This window comes from Staurois parvus, unplaced genomic scaffold, assembly GCF_062004578.1.
Source record: "Staurois parvus isolate SC_StPar_1 unplaced genomic scaffold, SC_StPar_1.0 ptg000665l, whole genome shotgun sequence".
NCBI lineage: Eukaryota > Metazoa > Chordata > Amphibia > Anura > Ranidae > Staurois > Staurois parvus.
In genome coordinates, this window is record NW_028318461.1 from 80,406 (window position 1) to 99,782 (window position 19,377).

The window sequence follows — 19,377 nt, forward strand, 5'->3', positions numbered from 1 at the left end:
GTTTTATGGTGAGGGACAGGGCTCGTGTGGACTTGAGCTACTTCCTGTGGAGGCTTCTATACCTACATAGAGAGATCAGCTGGAGGCTGCAGTGGTAGGCTGTGTGTGGTTGTGTTGTGTGATTGATGGGAAACAGTAATAATGGTTTTTTTTTTGTTTCTTTTTTAATAAGCAGATATTTTATTAAGGTGATCACATGCCATCACCTGACTGAAAGGATATCTAAGATCAATAGTGAGAGGACATGTGACATTATCCAGATGTAGCGTGTTTCTTTAGCCATGGTTTCCGACATGTGAAAGTACAACGTTTTGGATAGCGTAAGGGAGGGTTATAACTCCCGTCTGGTTTTTCTCTGCGTCCCATTGGGGAGTTTTCACTGCACTTCCTGTCCTAGAGCCAAAACAGGAAGTGGAACATTGGTCATCACCAGAACATCACCGTTGGAAGCTTTCCCCTGTATTCCTGTTCTGGGGGCAACCAAAAGTTTGGGGTTTTCTTTTAACCACTTGCTCTCCTGAGGATTTACCCCCCTTCCTGACCAGGCCATTTTTTACGTTACGGCGCTGCGTTACTTTAACTGACAATTGTGCGGTGAAATTTACATCCTTTTTTTTTCCCCCCACGAATAGAGCTTTCTTTACGTTTTACTTGATCACCTGTGTGGTTTTTATTTTTTGCACTATAAAAAAAAGACAATTTTGAGAAAAAAAAAACAATAATATTTCTGACTTTTTGCTATAAAACATATCCAGTAAAAAAATTTTAAAAATCAAATTTCATCATAAATTTAGGGCAAAATGTATTCTGCTACATGTCTTTGCTAAAGAAAATCCCAATATGTGTAAATTAATTGGTTTACATGAACTTTATACCGGTTATAAATGGCTGTATATATACTGGGATTTTTATTTTTTTTATTTATATTTTACTGTCACTGCGGCAGGCATTGTGACACTGGGGGGGAGCTGGCTTGGTGTTACTGCCGTCCCCAGTGACACCAATACAGTGATCAGTGGTAATAAAAAGCACTGACACTGTACTAATGGCACTGGGCAGGAATGGGTTAATGTGAGGGGCGATCAAAGGGTTAACTGTGTGCTGTTTTACTATGTGTGTGCTTTACACTGCAAGGACACTGCTTTGCATGGCTCTGCTATGCAAACAACTGACAGGTGAAAGAACTGTATTGTTTACATACAGTTCTCTCCCTCCGTTGGCAATGCTCCTCGATCACCGGCTGGGACCCAGTGATTGACAGCCGATACCACAAATAGCGTTACGGATAGGGCGTGCACGACGCTTATGCGCTCCCTATATATACGTGGTTTTGCGCACCCCTGCCACCATGTAGCAGTATATCTGCTATAGGGCAGCGGGAAAGCGGTTAATTTCACTTTCAATGATAATGGTAAACGGGACAACTCGAGAAGAAGAATATCTCAAAAGGGGGCACATAAAGCAATAAAAACTGACAGGGGTTCTAATCCCTTTCTACTCTATCCAAGTTTTGTTTTAGTTATACTTTTGAGCTGAACTCCAGGATAAGCAAGTATTACCGTATTTGCCGGCGTATAAGACGACCCCCTACTTTTCCTGTTAAAATATAGGGTTTGGGCTATACTCTCCATATAAGACTACCCCTCTTCCAACGCACACCAAATAAAAATGAAAAAACATCAGATTTGATTTCAATATGGTATGGTATTCCATTGATGGGGTGCTATTCCTCCCACTGACACTAATGATGCGGCACTATTCCTCCCACTGATACCAATGATGGGGCACTATTCCTCCCACTGATACCAATGATGGGGCACTATTCCTCCCACTGACACCAATGATGGGGCACTATTCCTCCCACTGATACCAATGATGGAGCACTATTCCTCCCACTGATACCAATGATGGGGCACTATTCCTCCCACTGATACCAATGATGGGGCACTATTCCTCCCACTGATACCAATGATGGGGCACTATTCCTCCCACTGATACCAATGATGGGGCGCTATTCCTCCCACTGACACCAATGATGGTGCTCCATCATTAGTGTCAGTGTGTGAGGAATAGTGCCCCATCATTGGTCAGTGGGAGGAATAGTGCCCCATCATTGGTGTCAGTGGGAGGAATAGCGCCCTATCATTGGTATCAGTGGCAGGAATTGCGCCCCATCATTGGTGTCAGTGGGAGGAATAGCGCCCCATCATTGGTATCAGTGGAAGGAATAGTGCCCCATCATTGGTGTCAATGGGGAGGAGGAATAGTGCCCCATGGTTGATGTCAGTGGGGAGGAGGAATAGTGCCCCATGGTTGGTGTCAGTGTGTGAGGAATAGTGCCCCATCATTGGTATCAGTGGGGAGAAAAGTGCCCCATCATTGGTGTCAGTGGGGGAGGAATAGTGCCCCATCATTGGTGTCAGTGGGGAGGAGGAATAGTGCCCCATCGTTGGTGTCAGTGGGGAGGAGGAATAGTGCCCCATGGTTGGTGTCAGTGGGGGAGGAATAGTGCCCCATCATTGGTGTCAGTGGGGGGTGGAATAGTGCCCCATCATTGGTGTCAGTGGGGAGGAGGAATAGTGCCCCATGGTTGGTGTCAGTGGGGAGGAGGAATAGTGCCCCATCGTTGGTGTCAGTGGGGAGGAGGAATAGTGCCCCATCGTTGGTGTCAGTGGGGAGGAGGAATAGTGCCCCATGGTTGGTGTCAGTGGGGAGGAGGAATAGTGCCCCATGGTTGGTGTCAGTGGGGAGGAGGAATAGTGCCCCATGGTTGGTGTCAGTGGGGAGGAGGAATAGTGCCCCATGGTTGGTGTCAGTGGGGGAGGAATAGTGCCCCATCATTGGTGTCAGTGGGGGAGGAATAGTGCCCCATCGTTGGTGTCAGTGGGGGAGGAATAGTACCCCATCGTTGGTGTCAGTGGGGAGGAGGAATAGTGCCTCATCGTTGGTGTCAGTGTGGAGGAGGAATAGTGCCCCATGGTTGGTGTCAGTGGGGAGGAGGAATAGTGCCCCATGGTTGGTGTCAGTGCGGAAGAGGAATAGTGCCCCATGGTTGGTGTCAGTGGGGAGGAGGAATAGTGCCCCATGGTTGGTGTCAGTGGGGAGGAGGAATAGTGCCTCATGGTTGGTGTCAGTGGGGAGGAGGAATAGTGCCTCATGGTTGGTGTCAGTGGGGAGGAGGAATAGTGCCCCATGGTTGGTGTCAGTGGGGAGGAGGAATAGTGCCCCATGGTTGGTGTCAGTGGGAGAGGAATAGTGCCCCATCGTTGGTATGAGTGGGGAGAAAAGTGCCCCATCATTGGTGTCAGTGGGGAGGAGGAATAGTGCCCCATCGTTGGTGTCAGTGGGGAGGAGGAATAGTGCCCCATGGTTGGTGTCAGTGGGGGAGGAATAGTGCCCCATCATTGGTGTCAGTGGGGGAGGAATAGTGCCCCATCGTTGGTGTCAGTGGGGAGGAGGAATAGTGCCTCATCGTTGGTGTCAGTGTGGAGGAGGAATAGTGCCCCATCGTTAATGTCAGTGGGGGAGAGGAGCGGCTGCTCCTTCTTTCAGTTCGGCCGCCTCCTCGCCGGTGATTGGTCGCCTGTGTGCCTTTCCAGTGCTGGCGCCCAATCACCGGTGAGGAGGCGGAGCCGAGCGGGCGGCGGGACCATCGAGCGGCCGAACTGAAAGAAGGAGCAGCCACGCTTCCTGGACCGGATCGTCGTGGGACCAGGACCGGATCGTCGTGGGACCAGGACCGGAGCCAGGTAAGGTACAGCAGCCCCTCTGCCCACCCCTGTACTTGGTGTCCGTTGGAGGAGGAGGGGGGGCGGCGCCGCCCCTCGAAAAAGTGCCGCCCTGACACCGGCTCGCCGTATACCGGCGTATAAGACGACCCCCGACTTTTCAAAAGATTTTCACGGGTTGAAAAGTTGTCTTATACGCCGGCAAATATGGTACTTAATCATATGAGGCATGGGTATCCTTTTCTGAATCTTGGTGTGTTTTGTATATTTCTTCCAGATCTGTGCAGTAATCCAGTGTGAAACATTGCCCCTGTGCTGGAGTTTCCTGTAATAAAGACCGGGCACTGCTGCTCTCTCTCCTTGCGCAAAGTGACTGGTCTTGTCTCCACCCCCTCCTGTACTTTCTTGCAGGCAACCTGCTGTGGGTGTAGCCAGGTAAATCCCTCCCACAGGTCTGCTTTCTGCACAGACTAGGTACAGCACAGTGATGAGGTCATCACTACATATACAATGTAATACCTAGGTTTCTAAAGGCTTTTAGTGCACACAAAGTGGATTTACATCCATTGGGGCTACTGAGGGAAATATTTTAAGTGAAAACAAAAGACTTCCCAATAGGTTACCTGCTAAATTTGGCTTCCCCTTTGCAATGAAAATTTTGGAATAAAGTTACACAAACTCTAAGGTTTTTTTTTTAATCTATTCATGTATATGTTGTTGAAGTGATTGTAAATGGTTTTTTAATAACAAACATGTCAAACTTGCCTTCTCTGTGCAATGGTTTTGAAGCCCCGATCCTCCACTTCTTGGAGCCCTGCTGGTGCTTCTGGCTACTCCTCCCTTCTGAGTGCCCCCATAGCAAGCCACTTGGAATGGGGGTACTCATGCGGGCTCGATCTCAAGCCTGGGCTGTGTGTGTCCATTGACACACACACCATGGCTCAGCTTAGCCCCGCCCCTAGCTCCCTCCTCAAAGGCTGTGATAAACAGCAGCAGAAGCCAATGCCTCCCACTACTACTGCCGTGTCTTGAGGAGAGAGGTCTTGTGCACAGCACTGGATCAAGATCAGGCTCAGGCAAGTATTTAGAGGAGAGAGTTAAACACTGAGGAATCAACTTGTCATGGATGTAAGAGTGTTTAAACTACAGTTGCTACCTAGCTGGTAAAGTTGCCAATGGTATTAATAGGATATAGATTACAAGGCAGTGTTTTATCCCAGAAAAGCTGACAGCCTTATAGTAATAAGTAAATCCCACCACTACAGCTTCATATAACCTTTAACATATAAACGTAATTTTCAGTATGCGGCTTTCATTCAAATAATACCAGGTGATCTTTTCATGAAGGTCTTTGTTCAGGCACTTCCTGTTAGAAGGTGACAGCGCTCTGTCCCTGTCTCCCTAACAGTGCTCCTGTGTTGTCACACAGAATCTGATGGACTAAACAAGGCTGTTTTAATACACATTACACATCCATCCTATTGTTGTCTCTTAGACTAGGTTTAGACACGTGGAAAGCAATCGGTGTTCAAATCCCTTTTCAGAGGCAATTGACAGGTGGTGAGGGGCGATGTGACACCTCTTCACCGCTTGTTTTAACCTTATTTTTGAAGTGCAATTGCTGCACTTCTACATTTGCTTGAATGGGTCGCAATACGTTGGTAATATTTCTTGGGATTAAGCATTGAGACCATGGCATGTAAACACCCCAGTATGCTGCCATTGCAGATTAAGGGTGTGAGGATGGAGAGCACTAAAAATATGGCCCAAGCACACATTTTTAATTCCCCCCAACTGCTAGTCTAAACGAGGACCTAAAGAGCTCCAGGCATGGCTGCTATCCGACATCACAGGGTGTGTTGGACTGCATGTTTCTCCCACTGACCCACATCACTACTTTGTCTTTTAGTAACATAAGAATCATTGGGAGGAACTACAGTGGAGGACACATTATCAAACACCTCAGAAAAGGTAAGTATAAAACTTCTCCTTTTACAGGGGGGCTTTTGTTTTAATATTTTTTGTGTTGCAGTAGTCATTTTAAGAATAAGATCTCGTTATTGAATTAAGCTTTTTGTTTCATTAGCACTTAGTAAGATGTTTGATGCATTCTTTTAAAATATTCCCGTTTAGAGAGTGACATGATTGTTTATTCGCTATATTTATTTTTCTAACTTTCCTTTTAGAGATGAAGCTTAAAGAGTTGGAGAGCTGCCTTCAACAGGTTGATGCCTTTGAAAACCCTAAACTGCGTTTGGAGCAGTATCCTACCAGACCACATATAGCAGGTAGGTGGACAGTGTCACTCACCTGTGACTTGTGATGTTCTATCAGCTTGTATTAACTGGCATTATTTGTACCATATGCTGTATGAGTACATGGCCGGCCCAAAGTGTTTAGTGTACCCTAAAAACAGTCCAGACAGCATCAACCTACTGAATACTTATTAAAACAAAACTTGATCTCACCTCACAAGTTACAATCTGATTGTACAATCTCCTCCATGTAATGCAAGGTCCTGCCTGATTAGATACAGATTGAATGGATAGTTTAGATAGGTCCCTGTCCTCATATTAAATATTTTATTGTACAGTCGAATTGTAATATATTCTGTGACCCATATACAAACAAGGCTGACCTACCCTACAAATGGTTTTAATTCTTATTTTCTTACATTATGTTGTAAAAGGGGCTCCTTTAATCCCTTTCGCCACCAGGTCCATACGTCTTTCGGACCTGACAGCAGGAGGTTTTACACACATGGGATTGTATGTAAATCTGAGAAGCCGACTTCTGCCTGTCAAATGGAAGCAGTCAGGCGCCTCTGGCAGCACCCGATTGCTTCCACACACCCCGATAACATGCTGGGAAAGAATGTAATGCAGAGCGATCTGCTTTGCATTACATTCAGTGGAGCACAGGGGAGACACAGGTTCTTTTGGACTTCGGATGTCTCGTTAAAGAGCATCTGTCAGTAAGAAATTAGTACATAGGGGACTTTGTGATGTAAAAAAAAATATAATGTTTTCAATTGTAAAAAATTAAAGTGATACCCAAGCACATAAAATCCCTCCCCGAAAAAATTTTGAGCCCCCCCATATATTGACCCCAAACATAATCGGATGCGTCTGGGTTGCCTATGCATGGAAACATCGGATGCAATAAACGTTACATATCACCACGCACACTGGAGTGAGAGCAGTAATTCTAGCATTTGACCTCATCTGTAATGCTAAACTGATGACCTATAGGGGGCATTAAAAGCGTCGTCCATGGAAAATATAAGGGTACTGAAGTTTTTTGCCATTTCATGGGTGCATGCAAATTTAAGGTTTGAAATGTTGGATATATATTTACTCCTTTATAATTTACCAAAAAAGTAGGTAATTATTGCATTTGTGTGCCCTAAAATTAACTATGCTGCATCTGTCCTCTGCCAGCTCTAAGGGTGAGAACTGAGTCATCACAAGACCGCTGATCGCTGAGTTCTCACAGCTGTTGTGAGCAGAGCGGTGACTGTCAAAAGAGCATTGGCTGTACTTCTCCTTTAAACGTGTGCAAAAATGCTCTGGCAGCAAAAGGGTTAAAGGTTGGGTTCACCTTTTTAAAAATAAAATAATTTTTGCGGGAAAAGAGTGCAAAGCATTCTACTATGATCAGTACAATCAGGAAGTAGGTTGTCAGGAACACATTTCATGTTACACCATAAACACAGGGGTAACATGTTCCTCAAGATGAACTTAGCCTTTAAGGGGGACTTTTATAAAGAAAGCAATCGTGACAATACTGAGCTGCAATCTGCAGATACCTGACTTGTGGCCCATACTAACACCAGGCAGTGAAGCACAAAACTTCCAGCTTTACCATGAGGGAAGAAATTTTACTGAATGTGGAGAGTGACCACATTCAAACCCCTCTCAGGTTATTTTTGCTACATGTGTCTCACTGGGGAGATTACCTGTTGTGTTACAGGGAACAGGAAGTGAAGAGAAAATCTCTCACAAGTGAAAATAAATTTCCCATCTTAGAGAGTGTCAGAAGTACAGTTGACCTGATTGGAGTGTCAGAAGTACAGTTGACCCTTGTTTCTTGCTGTAATGACAACTCTAAATTTTTAAGAATTTTCCATTACTTTCTATTTTGATGACAGTGGTCACCATGACAAACACAGCAATAAGTCTCACTAGTTGAAGTAGAGCGCAATCAAAAAACGTCCCCACTCTATCCACAACTAAAACATGTTGCATGTACATACAGTGGCACCTTTTTTCTTTTTCTCGTGTGCATCGCTTGCGCTTATATGTGTTTTTTTTTTCCCGATTCAGAAGTGTAGGGTGTGGGTCTTTTGGCCTACTCTGAAGTGTAAGGGCAGGATGTGTAGCCATTAGGCTCCTTCCTTTTCTGCTTTGGAGGGAATGGGGATCCATGTTTGGGAGAACCCTTCAACTAATGCTCAGTGTTAGGCTTTGGCTAATCATGAAGAGTGGGGTCCACCAGGCATTCAGCTAGGTGGACGTGAGTGTGCCTTGCTTCTGTCAGGTGTCTTGCACCCAGAGAGGATCAGGGAAGGTGCACTTTTTTTCCTGTGTTCACACTCACTTTTTTGGTTCACTTATGTTTTTTTGTTTTGGCCCACCGCAGGCACATTAACCTCCCTAACGGTATTCCCGAGTATAGCTCGGGGTAAAATGTCTATACCAAAAGTGGTAACCCCGAGCTACACTCGGGCTTACCATGCGGCGCTGCATAGGGAGTCCCTGCAGCACTTACCTTGTCCTTCGCTCCCGCGATGTGTCCCCTGCAGCATCCCCGGCCATCTCCTCTGGCTGATGCCGGCATCCGGCTCCTGTGTTCCGGTCCCTGGGACGTACGGGCGCCGCCGGCGGCGGGAAATTTGAAAATTTAAAAAAAGTCATTTTTTTCAAAACGATTTTACATGGTAAAACATTGCTGTTTCAACCCATTTCACATACATTTTGTCCCTAGTGCTTTGTCCTGTGCCCTGCCTGCATTTTGATTGTTCTTTCTGCCTGGAAACTTAGAAAAGTCCATGGCGTCCAAAAAGTGTCCCTTTAGGTCAAAAGCGGGTTTAGACCAGCTAGAGAACAGCGATAGTAAATCAGAACCACTTGCAGAATTCAGTGATAATGATTCGTGGGGAAATTCGTCATCAAACACTGAAAACGATTTTGCGACTTTGCTCAGTGATGTGCGAACTTGGTGCTATATTTCAAATTTCAGTGTTTTTGGTTTGATTATATTATTGAATTAAATGTATGATTTAGAATCTTGTTCAGACAGATTTCAGTGAGTTATTCCTAAAAATTACAGCCTACAATAAAAAAAACTACATATTTCCATGCAAAATAATTGTACCGCTTTCAGCACCAAAAATATGAAATAATCATACCGCTAGGGAGGTTAAACAAAAGAAAGTAGGGAAAAGTTTTGTTGTGAATTAATTAAATTTGTGAAAGTTCACCAAGTGTCTTAACACACTGTTCATCTTTAACAATACCAGCATGTCTCTTTCGGTCTGTTTGTAATTAAGTCACACTACTGCCCCCTACCATATTTAAAAGTACTTGTATTTCACTAATAAGTCTGATTCAGTGAAGAACAGGTGTGATTTGATCTTATGTATTTTTATTTCAGCATGTATGCTGTACACGATCCATAACACCTTTGGTGAAATTGAAGATAAAGTGGTTGCAGATCTCGGCTGTGGATGTGGGGTGTTGAGTATTGGGGCAGCTATGTTGGGTGCTGGGTGAGTACAACCTGTTTAGTGAGCTTTCTTTCCTTGTTATTGGCACATTAGGGTTTAGTGAACAACTCTTTGGTACAAAAGCAAGTTTGGACCTGCAGTAAAAAACAAAAAAAATCAACTATTCGGTTTTTGTTTTTTTTTAGTCTGATTTGACACTATGTAGATTGAAAACTGCATGCTGATGAAACAGATACCTGGGAAAAGTTCCATTCCTTATGGTGCTTCTGAGAAACTACAACATAGATATGACTACATCCTTTGTTCTACCAGATCCAGTCAAAGGGAAATTTTGGACAGTAGGACTCGTGTGCCCTCACAGTTTTATTTCTTTTCCTGAACATTACTATTGTTATCAAAATTAGATGTTACCTAGCATTTTCTTTTTTGAGAAATGCAGGGATGGGTCAGACGTTCCCACTTCTATATCCTTTATGCAGTGGCGATATGCAAATATCCACATTTCATGATTACTCAATTTATCTACTTTGTGATATTGCAATTGTCAATTTAACACACTTTTGTAGCTACTGTCATATTGTATTCACAATTTTTTGTGAACTATTTTTCCTATTATCTTGTAAATTTTTAATAATAAAAATATATTCAGCAAACTATTTCTGGTCTTGTGACCATCAAAAGGTTTTGACATCTTGTATCATGCAGGTTATGCCTGGGGTTTGACATTGATGAAGATGCCTTGGAAATATTCAGAACCAATGCTGAGGAGTTTGAACTTACAAATATTGACCTAGTTCAGTGTGATATCTGCTCATTGCCAGCGCACTGTCTGGTGAAAGCTGTGGACACGGTGATAATGAATCCTCCTTTTGGAACAAAACATAATAAAGGTAATTTCTCTAAAGCAAAGGACAAGAATTTATAATATAGGTAATGTTGCATTTTTGAGAATATAAAAAAGCATTTGATTATAAAATAAAAAAAAAAACCCCACAGATAAGTGTCAGTTATATCTGTACCATTTTGCTTGGACTTTAAGCCAGAGCATTAGAGTTCAGTTTTAGATAGCATGGGAGAAGTTGGAATCTTTCAGGGCTTTTCCTGATAGCTTTCCTATCGGGGCATACACAGTAATCTGTGACGACATAGGACGGGAGGGGAGAGTCTCCCAAGGGGGATACAACATCAGAGTCTTGAGTAAACAGTTCAGGGAGATTCTCCTAACTTCCATCCTGAAGTTCTCATTTCTCCATTCTGGAATGCTTTCTCAGTGAAGAATCGACTAAGGAGCCAGTGCTACTGACAGCTAGTAAGTTCTCCAAAGAAAAATACAACAATGTGCTTCAAGCAAGGCAGTGAGGACCCATTCACACCACATGTGAGGCTGCATTGTTCAATGTAGGCCCAATGCAATAGAAATCCAAAATCCATGATTTCTAACAGGCACGGTTCACAGTAACATGTTGCATGCTGGGTGAAAGCAGAACATGCTGAAATGGGATTACAGCACACAAAGGAGGGGAAAAAAAAAAAAAAAAAAAAAATTGTAGTTTAGCTCTTCAGGTTTAAATAAAAAAAAAAAAAAAGTGAATGTATGACAATTTGAGTGCATTTAGTACAGGGCAACATACTAAATGCAACAGAAGTTGTGCAAATCCAACCTTCATGTTCTTTGGATAGAAAAGAAAAAAACCCAGTGCAATACACATGAATTTTCAGATTAGTTTATTTTTATCACCACTGTCTATGCAAAGTCCACTGATGTTTTTGGTTTTTTTTGTATTAGGTATGGACATGATGTTTCTTAAGACAGCTTTGCAAATGGCAAGGACCTCTGTATATTCCCTACATAAGACATCTACAAGAGAGGTAGGGTACTTATTGAAAGATGTCTTCTTTCCTCAATTTTTTCGGAGCACTAAAGTAAAATTGTTTGCATTAGGCTATAGTTAACCTTGGTGTGTCTAAGTATGCACAACTGTGATAGGACAAGTGTTTAATATTCTGAGTTTGTTTTAACAAAGGCCGTTGTTTCTATTTAGCATATCCAGAAAAAGGCTGCTGACTGGAAAGTGAAGATGGATGTAGTAGCAGGTAATCCCCTTTATTTAAAAAGAATAAATTTTGAAATCTAGCAAAAGACTGCAAGAATTACTTTAACTACTTCCTGACCGCCCTATAGCAGATACAGGGCGGCACATGTGCGTAAAATCACGTATATATACACACACACACGATTTTTCATTTCTGGGTAGGGGGTGCGTACCCTAACTGCACCGCCATTCACAGATGTCAATCACTGGGTCCTGGCTGGTGACTGTCGAGCATCTCTGACAGAGGAACTAAGTAAACAATACAGTTCTCCGTCAGCTCGTGGACACGGCTTTGGATGGCTGTGCCTAGCAGTGTGATTAGTGAAACAGCACACAGTTAACACTTTGATCGCCCCTCATGTTAACCCCTTCCTGCCCAGTGCTTTTTTGTAGCACTGATCACTGTATTGGTGTCCCTTGAGATGTCAGGGACACCAAGTCAGTCTCCCCCCCCCCCCCCATGTCGGAATGCCCACCACAGTCCCACCAAGTCGCTGATTGCCACCATTCCTAGTAAATAAATTAAAAAAAAAAAAAAAGTAAAAAATTTTAGTATCTATACCACCATTTGTAAACACTATAACTTACACGTATTGAGATTTATTTTTTTATTTAGCAAAGACATAGCCGAATACATTTTGGCCTAAATTTTATTTAAATTTCTTTACTGGACATGTTTAATAGCAGAAGTCAAATAGTTTTTTTTCTTTATAGCGCAAAAATAAACTCACATAGGCAATCAAATACCACCAAAAGAAAGCTCACTTTGTGGGGAAAAAAAAAGGACGTAAATTTCACGTGGGTGCAGTGTTGCATGAGTGCGCAATTTTTATTTTTTGGCAAATTAGCATACATCTCTCAGCTTGCAACCCTTTTACCCACTTCTGGGTTTCAAAGAGGCTTAGTGTGCACTGTATGTTACAGCTGTGCCTTTATTGTATCCTCAATGTCTGCGTACACCTCACTTGCCAGACAGATCAGGTCTAAGACAGTTGATCAAACTTAAAATATTTACAAAATGAAATATTAAGACCATATCCTCACTCTCCCTTTATTTTCCAAATTAAATGTGCCAATTCTCTAATATGTGAAAATAGCTCTGAAGCTCAATTGGCAAGAAACCTAAAAAGTAGGGCAGAGGTTGATTGTACAGCTATTTGCACATTCCTATGCTGTAGTTATGGAAATGTGGTGCTAAAAAAAAAAAAAAACTGAAAATATTTGTAAAGCAAAAACATGGTTTGAGTTTACAACAGTTGGAGCCATTTGTCATTTTTCACTTCATTTACAGAGCTTCGGTATGATCTTCCGGCATCGTACAAGTTCCACAAGAAGAAATCTGTGAGTTGCCATGCATGTAGTGTTCTTGGTTATCAAGTTGTATAGTATTGAATAGGCAATACGGCATTCAATTTGTATATACATGCAAGTGTTTATCAAAGCAACGCTTTTCAAGCTACTCCTAGGGTAGCAAACACCTCTTTGCTCCTGTATTACGGGATAGATCAGTCCACTAGTACCGACAGATCACAGCAGCTAAATGCATTGAAGATTGGAGTTGCTGCCCACCAGATGGGCTTTCATAATTTGAAGAAATGAGGGTTGCTCTAAACCTAGAAAGCTTTCCAAGCCATAGATTTGTAACCCAAAGCACAGAATCTGGTGCTGTTACACACTTCATTTTGCACCAGGTTTCCAGAATTAACCCTCTTAACTACCCCCAAACGCCAAGGTTAAACAATTTTTTTTTTTTTTTTTTTTTTTTTTTACATCAACTGGTCACCAGATTTTTATCTTCCATTTATGAGACCTATAGAAGCAAAGTACAATCTACTTTATTGAATATATTACATGTAAGGTGTCATAGTACATACTCCCCAGAAGAGTTACTAATCTGTATTGAACAAAAGCAATTTGTATTAACATAAATATAAAGTTTCAGTTAGCAATTTACAAGTGCCATTCATTCAATGACTCAAAAGTAACCAAAATAAAAAATTCTTTGCAGGTTGACATAGATGTGGATTTCATCAGATTCTCACTCGACTGACTTTCAGCATCTGTAGACTTAAAATATGCATTCGCTATTTTTGGAACTTTGTTTTTTGTTATAAAAACACATAAAACCCTAGGCAGAGAGTTACGGGTCTGCAGTCTTCTGTTGCTTTGGCTCTGGTCCTTCAGTGGATTTCTCCTCCAGCTGCCTTTTCTTGGGACTTCCATTTCTGGCAGCACCTGCTCCTTCTGTAAAATGAACTGAAAATCAACATCTGCAACGGCTTCTCACAAATCTGTTCTACTAAAAAAAAATTTTTATGCCAAGAACCAAAAGGAGTTTTGTGGAAGACCATGTCAGAATGAAAAAGGACAGCTGCTGCCTATTACTCAAGGAAAGAAAGATCATGCTTGACTGAACTCCAAGAAACAATCAGGGGCAAATGATTTCTATTTTTCTGCAGTCAGTTTTGTGAGCCAAGCAGCCCTTCAGTAGAATACCCAGGTTCTCCATCAGCACAGGTTGTGGATACACACCCTTGCCTGCTGCTAAAGGTAATCCCCACTTAGACTCCTACTTTTGCAGGTTTAATTGCTGCAGAGCCCTAGGACTGCTGCTGCCTTTCCGCCCAGAGCCTCCCTCTACAAAGTCCAAGTGCTGCTATACAAGAGATTTTAGTACACAAATACAGATACTAAAGTCAGTTGCATTTAAAGTTAGAGGCCTCATGCAGTTGACCTTGAAGTCTTTGCAGATCTTCTGTTGACAGAAGCCAAGTGTAATGAAGGCTCATAAAAACCATCTAAATCTATATAAAACAGTTTACATTAAACAGTGTAAAGCTGCTCCTGTGGGGCACTTGTTTAATAAATCTGTATTGAAGAGAGCTACCTTCTGTGTCCTCTTCATCACTGCTTTCAAATTTCTTTTTCTTTCCTTGGAATTGGATTTTCTTCCTGGATGAACCATCATTTCCTCTATCTCCCCTTCCTTTGAATTTCTTAGCACCTGTATTTAGAAGGGAAAAAAAACCCAAAACATTTTAGACAGTTTTATTAAGTTTGTGTAAAACAGTGCATTTTTATTAAAGTCTGGCTGGAAAGGAAGACAAGCAGTCAAGAACCACATTAATATATGCAGCTTCATGTATGGCAATTATTAGCAATCATGCATTTGTGGTCAGAAATCATCTGCGCTGCCCATTTCTGGTAGCACGGATCAGATCTTTTGAAGCTGTCCACTGCACACCCATTTAGTAGTTTCGGGTGGCCTGGAGACATACCATAATTCCTGAAATTCAGCTTAATTCTAGGGCATGAACCAGGACTTTTAGAGGTATGATGCCTCAGTCAGTGAATCACACAAAGATAGCCCAAATCCATATCTTTAATTGTACAAAAGGATAAAGTGTCAATTAAAACCTATTCACATACATCAGTGAATGATCAATTATAGACACCCTAAGGAGGCAGTATCAAGAACCAGTTGAGCATACATCCATACAGAAGGGACTGGGGAGGATATGGCCGGGATTCAAGGCACACTCTATTTTAGTTTTGTCAGCCCTGGCATGCTTGCAACTTTTTATTGTTCCTATCCCATCTGCATCACATTGCCAATGCTTCTGCCTTGTGTGGAGGACCAGTTATTTGGACAGTTTTCCTCTGATGACACCACAGGCCATCTGTGGGTCCCCTGCATCATTTATCAAAATTTCTAAGAGTCATATTGTGTTGATTTCAGCAATTCTGTTGTGACATTTTAAACTTCACCCTCCTGATGAAGCTATTGATGCAAAACATGTTGAGCTTGAGGGGTTTCACTTCATTGATATCAGATTATCTTTACCATTTCTATAATTCAAGTATATATGCTTAACTGGTAACTTGATGGTGCCTCTGTAGGGTGTTTACAATTGATGTAAATCACTGTTGTATAACAATCATTTGTTTTAATGGATATTTTAACTTTCTGTACAAGATTTGAATTTTATCTTTGATGTGTGAATCACCGACTGGAGTCATGCTGTTAAACTCCCAGTTTATGCTCTAATCCATGGTTACACTGGGATGTGGTATGACCTAGAACAGTGGTGGGCAACCTTTTTTTTCAACTGAGCCAAATCTCGCCAAAACCACGATTGAAATTTATTTTGAGAGCCACATTTTTAAAACTGAAAATACATCCCCCATATAGTAAGTCCCCCCCCCATATAGTAAGTCCCCCCCCCATATAGTAAGTCCCCCCTGTGTCAATTCACTTACCTTTGCTCCGCACGTTCCTCTCGCTGTGCTTCCCGCGCCGTTCTGGTCTTCAGGGCGGACTGTGAGAGGAGAGGAGTTCGTCACGCTGCCCCGCCTACATCCTGACAGCTGCAGAGTCCTGACTTTTGGGGCGGCCGTCCGAGAGGAGGGAGGGGAGGGGAGGTGAGGGGGCGGCCGCCCGGCACACGCCCGTCCGAGAGGAGGGAGGGGAGCGGGCGCCCGGCACACAGAAGAGCCGCATTTAAGCTTGTAAAGAGCCGCATGTGGCTCGCGAGCCGCGGCTTGCCGACCACTGACCTAGAACATCTCACAAATCTCCATACTGGTTTTAGTCAAACTTTTAATTCTAGTTACCATTGAGAGGAGTTGTACACATTCTCCCCTCAGAGGAATACCAATTAAACGGTTTTCTAAACTACAAAATATGCTTTTGGACCCCCCAAATAAAATCCAATTGTTTGCTATGATTACTGCACTTTGTCCACTTGTACTATGCGTTCATGCCTCCTACTGGACACAGCTCCCACAACTTTCTCCATTTTAAAAGGATACATTTACCTTTTAAAACAAGTTACAACCATATTTAGGGTGTAACATGTTTATGCAGCCCCTCCTAACTTCCCCTTCTTTGTCACAAAAGGTGGGGGTTCCTCTGCCCCAGAGCTGCAGTCACATTTTAAAATCACCAGGTCTACACACAGTGACATATTTCTTCATTCAAAGATTGCTGTGAATTACTACAGGTCCTGTCTGCCACTGCAGCAGACTGCTTGTAGTTCAAGGGACAGAGAGTGCACTACTGAGCACCCTTGTAGTCTGACACTTCCTCCAGCTTTTAAAGAAGTATGTGCAGGAAAGCTGGAGGCAGAGTGTGCAGGAACCTGACATTGCATCTACGATCAATTGATCACAGGTGAAATACTTTGCAGGCTCCTTTGAAAAACGTTGTACATTTTTGTCCCTGTAAAAATATGTGCATTTATTTTTCAGAAAGGTGAACTTGGCTTTTAAAAACCATAGATACAAGTAGCCAAGAAATTCATGCTGACTGATCAAATCCTGTTGGGTCCCAAAAACAACCTAGCTGTATTTAAAAATCATTACACTAAGCATAGGTTGAGTCCACATTAGCAGTTACTCCTAAAAGCATGTACCAACCTTTGCCTTTCCACTTATTGTAGCTTTCTTGTTGGTCTTCCATGATTTTCTTCAGTGCAGCCTTCTCTACATCACCCTCCAGAAGATCCCACGTTACATTCTTTTCTTTCAACTGTAAGTTTTTATTTGCCACCTTGGCTTTCTCTAATGCTTCTTTGGCACCACTCCTAAACAGGATAATTCCCTAAGAGGGAAACCAGGACAATTTAGCAAAAGAACTCATCAGTTGCCACCTAACTATTTCACACAGCAGATAAGTGAAAAATGGTAATTTGTGTATTACAGGTTTGTTTCATTTCCACCAGAAAGTGAACTCAAAATGTTTAGCAGTTAGGGGTGGAAGGTGCAAAATCTCCAAAACAGCTGCAGGATTTGGTCTTGCCTGCTATGCAATTTTTTTTGCTACTGCTGTGACCAGAGTGTTACTTAGATTGACTAACCCTTTTTAATGAAGGCAATAAGAAGCATTTAAGGGGCCAATATTACAGAAGTTCTACTAAGCGTTATACACACCTCCTTCGCACCCCTCCTGAAGTCAATCCACTTGATTTCACCATGAGCTTGAAATAAGGCATGGATATCTTCTCTGGAAGTCATATTGTCCAAGTCTCCTGAGAATTTTAAGAGGCAGCCAGTCTGTTCTTCCAAGGTTTTCTGTGCATAAAAAAAGCCATTTAATATTTTACACATTTAAAAAAAAAGGCCAAAAAAATAATTTGTTAGTGCCCAGCACCACATTGTGTCTATTCATATGGTACTCAGCCCCAAGCAGCGTAAAGAGCAGTTTACTTTTTCTCTTGCTGAGCTGCGTGCATACCTGTCAAAACACAGCGGTGTGGGAAGTCCATACAGCTGCTGCTTATCCACTCATTTTATATGGGCTGCCTGCATGCACTAGTAGAAAGCGAAAAATAGCTCTGCACGAGGCTGAGCACCTGTGTGAACGAGCCCTTAAGCGGACAATACCACGCATACAAATCACTCAAACGCCACTGCCTGTTTTATGCCAGCCTCAGCCATCAAGACATTGACCGTTTGCCCTCCGGAGGGAGGCTGCGGCTTAAGTTTATGCCTACCATTTCAGCATCTGCTTGTTTGTGGGCATCTTCCTTCTCCCTGGAGACAAACAAAAATTGTAATAAGTGCTCCAGAAAGGAGAAATAGATTATGAATATACATTGCTTAAAATGGACGCAAGCTGGTTGAAAAAAAAAAAAAAAAAAAAAAAAAAAAAAAGACATTGCCAAGTAACTTATTTGAATGGAGTTTAGAACACCTATTAGTTTTTTATTGCTGTCTGTGCCCCCGTTATGGAGATTCACCCTATTTGTCCTGTTTACCATTATTGAAAGCGAAAGTAAAGAAAATCCCAAATGGTGTTGTCCCCAGAAAATGAATAGAAGGGAAATTTTCCTATCGGGACACTATCCGTTAACCTGGGAATCCAAAGAATTTCCATCATTTGTGGGGATCACAACTCCTCCAGTCACCCCCCTCCTCCATCATTCGCTCCCTCACCCACATCTTCAATCTCTCCCTCTCTACTGGCGCATTCCCCTCCCCCCTAAAGCACGCACACATCACCCCCATACTCAAAAAACCCTCCCTTGACCCCACTGACCTAAACAACCTTAGACCCATCTCCCTGTTGCCATTCACTTCCAAGCTCCTTGAGCGCTTAGCCTACAACCGCCCACCTCACTGACAACAACCTCCTTGACCCACTACAATCTGGCTTCCGTCCCCTACACTCCACCAAAACCGCCCTAAGAAAAAAATCACTAACGACCTGCTAACCGCCAAAGCTAATGGCCAACTACTCAGTCCTCCTGCTCCTCGACCTCTCCACGGCCTTCGACACAGTCGACCACCCCCTCCTCCTTACTAGACTGCACTCCTTTGGCGTCAGGGACGCTGCACTCTCCTGGTTCTCCTCCTACCTATCCCAGCGCTCCTTCAGCGTCACCTACAACGCTGCCACCTCCCCCTCTCTGTTGGAGTCCCCCAAGGCTCTGTCTTCAGGCCCCTCCTTTTCTCTATCTACACCTCCTCCCTTGGCAAACTGATACACTCCCATGGCTTAAACTAGCAACTCTATGCCGACGACACACAAATTTACCTCTCCACCCCTCACCTCTTCCCGCATCGCCCACCTCCTGAACGACATAGACTGGATGTCGCTCCATTTCCTCAAGTTAAACCTGTCCAAAACCAAGCTCCTGGTTTTCCCCCCAGCCCGCGCCCCCCCCATCCTCTCCATCATGACTAGCAACGCCACCATCCATCCCACCCGACAAAGTCCTAGGTGTCACCCTGGACTCAAACCTTTCCTTCCAACCTCATATCCAATCACTATCAAAGTTATGCAGGCTCCACCTCCACAACATCTCCAAGATACGCACGTTCCTCA

At 43.0% G+C, this 19,377-nt stretch overlaps 2 protein-coding genes across 4 annotated transcripts in view; one reads left to right on the plus strand and one right to left on the minus strand.

Moving 5' to 3' along the window:
- METTL5 (methyltransferase 5, N6-adenosine) overlaps positions 1-19,377 on the plus strand; it is a 25,608-nt gene continuing 6,231 nt past the window's right edge. The window contains exons 1-9 of one of the 3 annotated variants that reach the window (XM_089651870.1): positions 7-94; positions 5,638-5,699; positions 5,915-6,016; positions 9,384-9,498; positions 10,162-10,346; positions 11,243-11,325; positions 11,499-11,550; positions 12,841-12,890; positions 13,558-14,435. In XM_089651870.1, the coding sequence (XP_089507996.1) occupies positions 5,917-6,016; positions 9,384-9,498; positions 10,162-10,346; positions 11,243-11,325; positions 11,499-11,550; positions 12,841-12,890; positions 13,558-13,599 (627 nt within the window). In that variant the 5' untranslated portion in view covers positions 7-94; positions 5,638-5,699; positions 5,915-5,916 and the 3' untranslated portion in view covers positions 13,600-14,435. Of the gene's footprint in view, positions 95-5,637; positions 5,700-5,914; positions 6,017-9,383; positions 9,499-10,161; positions 10,347-11,242; positions 11,326-11,498; positions 11,551-12,840; positions 12,891-13,557; positions 14,436-19,377 lie in introns of those variants that run through there. The other 2 variants (XM_089651868.1, XM_089651869.1) reach the window with 2 other exon arrangements.
- SSB (small RNA binding exonuclease protection factor La) overlaps positions 13,369-19,377 on the minus strand; it is a 20,234-nt gene continuing 14,225 nt past the window's right edge. The window contains exons 8-12 of the mRNA XM_089651867.1: positions 18,044-18,083; positions 17,481-17,621; positions 16,968-17,151; positions 14,437-14,553; positions 13,369-13,793 (exon numbers count right to left, since the gene is read on the minus strand). Coding sequence (XP_089507993.1) covers positions 13,690-13,793; positions 14,437-14,553; positions 16,968-17,151; positions 17,481-17,621; positions 18,044-18,083 — 586 coding nt within the window. The 3' untranslated portion in view covers positions 13,369-13,689. The remainder of the gene's footprint in view (positions 13,794-14,436; positions 14,554-16,967; positions 17,152-17,480; positions 17,622-18,043; positions 18,084-19,377) is intronic.